Consider the following 6,095-nt stretch of genomic DNA (forward strand, 5'->3'; position numbering starts at 1 on the left):
AATCAACGTCCAGGATAATTTCGGTCCAGCCACTCACTGACGTCGAGTACAAAATGAGGTGGGGCTCCGTCTTGCATCAAAATCATATCAACGTAGCATGATCTCTCCATACTCCATTCGATGGTCACAATCTTCCGACGATAGCTGTTGACAGTAATGTGGTTTCCACGGACGGAAATTTAACTATTTTTTTAGAACATTTCTCATGGTGAGGCGGGAGAGACCACTTTCACGAGCAGATTGTCTTGTTGATTTCTGAGAGCACATTTTCCTCTAACCTGGATGTCGAAGGACGACCACTTCAACGAATATCCAATGTATTCATCTGTTTATCATCACAGTTCTTGATGGTCTTTGGATTCAATGTAGAACAAGGCCCTGCCACTGTTCACCACCATCTCTGTACCTGCACCTGCAAAATATTGATATATACAAAAATTAAAAACACATTGCAATAGGGCTTTTCACCTGCCCTGTATTATAGCTTTTTTTAGTTGGTTGTCTGTCATATGTCATAATGAAACTTCTGAATGCTTGTCCACTTAGTAAATAGATTATTTACATGACCTTTCCAGAATGGACCTTCGTCGCATGCTCCTCTCGTAGCATGTAGTAAAGTAAAATAATAATTATTTTGGCCATTTTTTAAGACAAAGTAACTGCTGAGTTTTATCTGGATTAAGAGCTAAATTATTTACTGAAAACCAGTGCCATCTCATTAATAATCGAATTAAAGTCCATCGAATAGTGACATTTGTATTAAACATAGTGGTATCATGCGTTTCTTTGGCGACATTAAATATGTAAAATCATTTACATGGATTAAAAATAAATGTGGTCCTAGTACGGAGCCCTGAGGTACTCTGTATTGAACCAGTTGAATATCAGTATAAATTTCATTAATTGAAACAAATTGTTTACTTAAATTTTTTTGCAATAATAATGGTGGTAGTTCTCTTATCCCATAATGTTCCGATGTTGTATTAATTATTATATTTAGTCTATTATGTGAAACATAGTCGAAACCCATAACCCTATGAGACTGGAATAACCTTGGAACCAAGACTAAGTAACCCTAAGTAACTAGCAAAACTGCATGTGTCGAACATGGATTGTGTATGAAAATACAATTGTATTCAAAATGTACTTGCAGTTTTTTGAGTGTTTGTGTTTTGAATTAAGTACTCTTAACCTGCAATTAGCGTTTATGTATTCTGTCTCCCTGATGTTATCAAGATCAGACTTGTTCTGTTATAAGTATATCGTTGACTCAGACAAGAATATCGTATATTTTCTTCGCTTTTGCAAAATTAAACTATAATAATGTGATGGCTAATATAATTGTCAATGTATTTATTATGCATTTATTATTTTTGGATTTTTAACTCATTTTGAATTACTTGATACAATTTTATTCCAAAGCTCATTTTCTGAATGACCCGCCACTAAACAAACAAATACTTATCTATAGGTATATCATCTAGTTTAATTGCTGAAGTCGACACAATACAATTAAATCTCCAATCATGATTTTTAATTGTATTGATTATTGTTTACTGTATGGTATTTTGCAAATATTTGTGTCGATAAGTGTAATAATCTACATGTAATAATATTATCAGATCGCGAAATTATCATTGTTAGTTACATTTCTACTGTTACCATTAATGTAAATAAGATGTATCGCTCTTTTCTTAGTACCTACTATTTTTTAGTATCTATCGACTGATTCGTTATCTGAAATTATTTTAAGCGCTTTGTCGTTAAAAAGAGTGTCTGGAATTTGTCAATAAAACGAATTGAATTTATTTTGTCTCCTTTAAAATTGTCTCCATTTGAAGCAATAAACTTTCTCCAATGAACAACTAGTTGTCGAAGCACTTTTTACACGCATATTCCGCTATGGACTTCAACTCCTTAGCGATTTTTGTTTTGTGGCTATTATCGCCTCGAAACATGTTCCATGAAGTGGTAATTTGAGTTTAGGAAAGAGGATAAAGTCAGCAGGGTCCATATCCGGCGAATACTGTGGCTGCTCCATGAGTTTTTGGTCAAAAATTCATTCACAATTATCGCTTTGTGTGATGGTGCATTATCGTGGTGCAAAATCCAAGAGTTGTTCTTCCGATTTTTTGCGGCGGATACACTCACTCTCTCTCTCTCAAACGCCTCATAAGGAGTTATGTGTGGACAATAGCACGATAGTCAACATGAATTTGGTTTTTGATAGACTTTAACGTGTTTTGTTTTTGTTTCGGCTCATTAGAAAAGCACCATTCTTTGTTGGCTCGTTTGCAGATCAAACTCATAAACCCATGTTTCGTCACCCGCTATGATGCGTTGCATGAAGATAGAGTCCGAATTAACTCGTTCAAGCATGTCTTCAGCAACTTGTTGTGCTCTTTTGAAAAAAGTTCAGCTCGTTTGGAACCAGCCGTGCTGCGACGCGTTTTATACCCTAAACATCAAGTAAAATGGTGCAAACTGATCCGTAAGATATGAAATGAAATGAAATGAAATAATGACGGTTTGCAAGCACCATTTCCTTCACTTTATCGATATTTTCTTCAGTTGAAGATGTTGAAGCACGACCAGAACGTGGCATATCTTCAATCAATTCTCGACCGTGTTTAAATGCTTTGTACCATTCGCAAACTTCAGTTTTCGATAAAACTGAATTACCGTACATCTTTCCTGACATTTTCAATGATTCAACACAAGAAATTCCGTTGATGGCAAACTGTTTGTTCAATAACATCATCCATAGTAAAAATAGCTGTTAAAGCTGTAAAAAAAATTACTTGACAGATCGCGCTCAAACTTCGCGTCAAAATAAAGTCGCAGATAAATTGTTACCATCTTCAGCAGATCCTACGGAACTTGCCAATAATACAACGTGCGCAGTAAACTTAAACAATTACAGCAGCAGCCTCATTGTACACCCAGAACTAAAAGCTACGATAACTGACAGCACTGGATCTGGCAACTCACTGCGGCACTTTCAATTTACATATAATGCGAAATCAATTGTAATCGTCCTGTTTGTAATAGTTACTGTTTTGTTTGAAATGTTATATTACTTAAAATGTATATTATTTAATTAATAAAATCATAAATAAGTTTCGAAAAAATTACAAATTATTTTGACGTTTGTTTTATGTTCTAGAATGAAAAAGACTTTGGCGTTCTAGAACATAGAAGTATTTTGTAGTTAGGTGACAATAAGACTCACTTTGTCAACTGAAAATTTAACGAAAATGTCGACTTTTGATAACAGTTTTCGAAAAAACTACTTTACGCTGAAATTTTAAATGACAGAATGTACATTTTCGCACCTGGTCCACCTAAATTGGTTCTAACAAATTAGATATTTTTTGAGACGGTTCGTTCTTTCTCTTATTTCTTTCTTTCTTTCTTATTTCTTATTATCTGGTGGAAAATGATTTCCGGGTTGGTTGCCATGCGTCGTCGATTTACAACTCTTGACGTTTCGAGAGACATATCGCTCTCTTCTTCAGAAGTTACTCTGAAACTATTCTCATTTCTTATTATTTCTTATTTTCTTTCTTATTTGCCTTATTCTATCTTCTGGTTTCATCGATACAAAATATGAGAAGCTATCATTTTTACGAATTGTTCTAATTCACATGTCAATTTAAAAATCTAGGCAGAAAAAATATGTATGTACGTGTTCTACTACATCCTGATAATAAGTGAAGTTGAAAAAGTTAAGTGGCCTCATTTTCCGACGATAAAAGCCAAAATACTTCATGAACAAAAAAAAAAACAAATGTTATCTGGTAATAATCCGGTTTTTGATAGATGTGAATTTAAAATATTTGTTTTTAATAAATTAAATGAAATTAAATGTCAATGAAACCTAACTTGATAAAATTTATGTGGATGTTGTAACATTATGAAAGTTGGTTATTTTGAAACGAAAAACTGAGGCTTTCCTATTTTCTGTTTGAAAAACTAGTAACTACAACTATGTAAATAAAGAAAATGAATACCTCTATCGAAATATAATTAAATTATTTTACAAGAAAAAACAACAGATACTAACAAAATATTCAATATATAATTTAAAACTCTTAACAACAACTGTATATACAAAATGAGCACAATAATTAATAAAATATTATTCCACGGATTGTACAGTGAACATGTCTCCTCTTGCAATGGTAGGAACTGAAACAATAATAGAAAAAACATAAAAGAGTCAGTCTTTGATCACAATCACATTAAATACGCATACAGTGTAAATAAAATAAAAAAGTTTCTGTAAATATGTGGGCGAAAACGATATACAGACTGTTCAAAATTAATGAAAAGGTGTAGTTTGTTTCAAGTTACAAAAAAAGCAGTTGAGGAAAATCGTACCAAATAATACTATATTTCATTCATGGATAACGTGATCACTTGAAGTATTATTGTAATTATTTCAAAGATAACTTGATGTCGTAGCGCATAGTAATACATATACAGAGTGGTATGTCACAAAGTAGACTATGGTAATAATCATAGAAAACCATGTAAAATTTTGGTCAATTGGGCAGGGATTCCTAAAATTTCGTATGCATGGAGCTACCACAATTTCCAGCAAGTTGCTTTGTTTAGCCGCTAGAAGTTATCAAAGTTATAAGAGGTTGTAAAGTATTTTTGGATGAAAATTGACTGATATATGGCCGTTCATACTTAACAATTAGCAAAATTTTCGATTTTTCGTGTTTACCCTTATACGTTTTAATTCTCATTTTTTGTAAAAAGGAAGGAAATAAGACGTTCAAGGAATTTCATCACATGACTTGTTCGAAGCTTCATTAAAAATGAAAAAACCGAGGGGTGCTATTAAATTAGAGGGTTGAAATTGAAGATAGGGGTGAAAATGCTCTTTTGCAGTTTTTTAAATATAGCACGAAAACGAAGCAAAATTTCGGTATAGTTCATAGGAAAATTTTTGTAGAGAATTGAATTTCCCATCAAAATGGCTTATTTAAAAAATTTAAAAGAAAAATTCGTTAATAAACAATTTAAAAAAAGCAAAAAATAAGATTTTTTGAGTTTATTTACTTTTTTGACTAATTTTTTTTAGTAGAAATATGCAAAGAAAATTGCTGTACAAAAAAACTGAGATTCCCTTCAAAATTTTGCGTTTTCAAAAGTTTTTGGACTAATATTGACAGTTATAACCGGTCAAACTTAGATATTTTTTAGATTTTCCTCGTTTTTAGCATAATATGTATTTTTTAAATACACATCCAACAGGTGATGCCCTGTTGATATAGGATATGTTAAGTCTAGTAATAAAATATAAAAAAGTTAAAAGAGAGAAAAATTAACTATAAAAAATAGAGAAAAATAAATAAAAATAGTACAAACTTACAAATAACACAAAAAAAAGAACAAAATAAAAAGGCAAACAAACTATAAAAGACAGATATAACTACATAAGTAAAGCATTTTTTATATCATTAGCCAAACAACAAAAAAGATCGACATTATTTTCTAACTCACTGTACTTGGAAACAATTTGATACAATGATGATGCTACTAGGATGTTAATGATGATTATAATTTTTATTATTTTTACAACAAATTGGTTCTTTACTTTACAAAATTATTTCAAAAGTTTTATTTGTTAATAATACATAAATAAAGATTTTCATAACTTAGAGTCAAAAAAGTAAAAAACAACAAAAAATTTTATTTTTTGCTTTTTTAAAATTGTTTATTAACGATTTTTTGCATAAAATTTTTCTTTTAAATTTTTTAAATAAGCCATTTCGACGGGAAATTCAATTCTCTTAATAAATTTTCCTATGAACTATAGCGAAATGTTGCTTCGTTTTCGAGCTACAATTAAAAAATGAAAGGGGTGCATTTTCACCCCTATCTCCAATTTCCAGCCTCTAATTTAATAGTACTCCGCGGTTTTTTCATGTAAAATGACCATTTGAACGATAAATATAAATAAATAAATATAATATATAATAATATATAATAAAATATATTGAACGTCATCAATATATATTAAAATCCTATAGCTCCGTCTGCGTCGCACGATCGGCCCGAAAAAGAGCGATTTCATGAAT

At 31.2% G+C, this 6,095-nt stretch overlaps 1 protein-coding gene across 7 annotated transcripts in view; it reads right to left on the bottom strand.

The window, feature by feature from the left end:
- Positions 1-4,018: 4,018 nt before the first annotated feature.
- LOC108904866 (sodium-independent sulfate anion transporter-like) overlaps positions 4,019-6,095 on the bottom strand; it is a 41,312-nt gene continuing 39,235 nt past the window's right edge. For all 7 annotated transcript variants that reach the window (XM_023457411.1, XM_018707562.1, XM_023457413.1 and 4 more), the window contains one exon: positions 4,019-4,191. In XM_023457411.1, the coding sequence (XP_023313179.1) occupies positions 4,142-4,191 (50 nt within the window). In that variant the 3' untranslated portion in view covers positions 4,019-4,141. The remainder of the gene's footprint in view (positions 4,192-6,095) is intronic.

The sequence above is a fragment of the Anoplophora glabripennis genome, unplaced genomic scaffold (genome assembly GCF_000390285.2).
Source record: "Anoplophora glabripennis isolate ALB-LARVAE unplaced genomic scaffold, Agla_2.0 scaffold167, whole genome shotgun sequence".
NCBI classification, from domain to species: Eukaryota; Metazoa; Arthropoda; class Insecta; order Coleoptera; family Cerambycidae; genus Anoplophora; species Anoplophora glabripennis.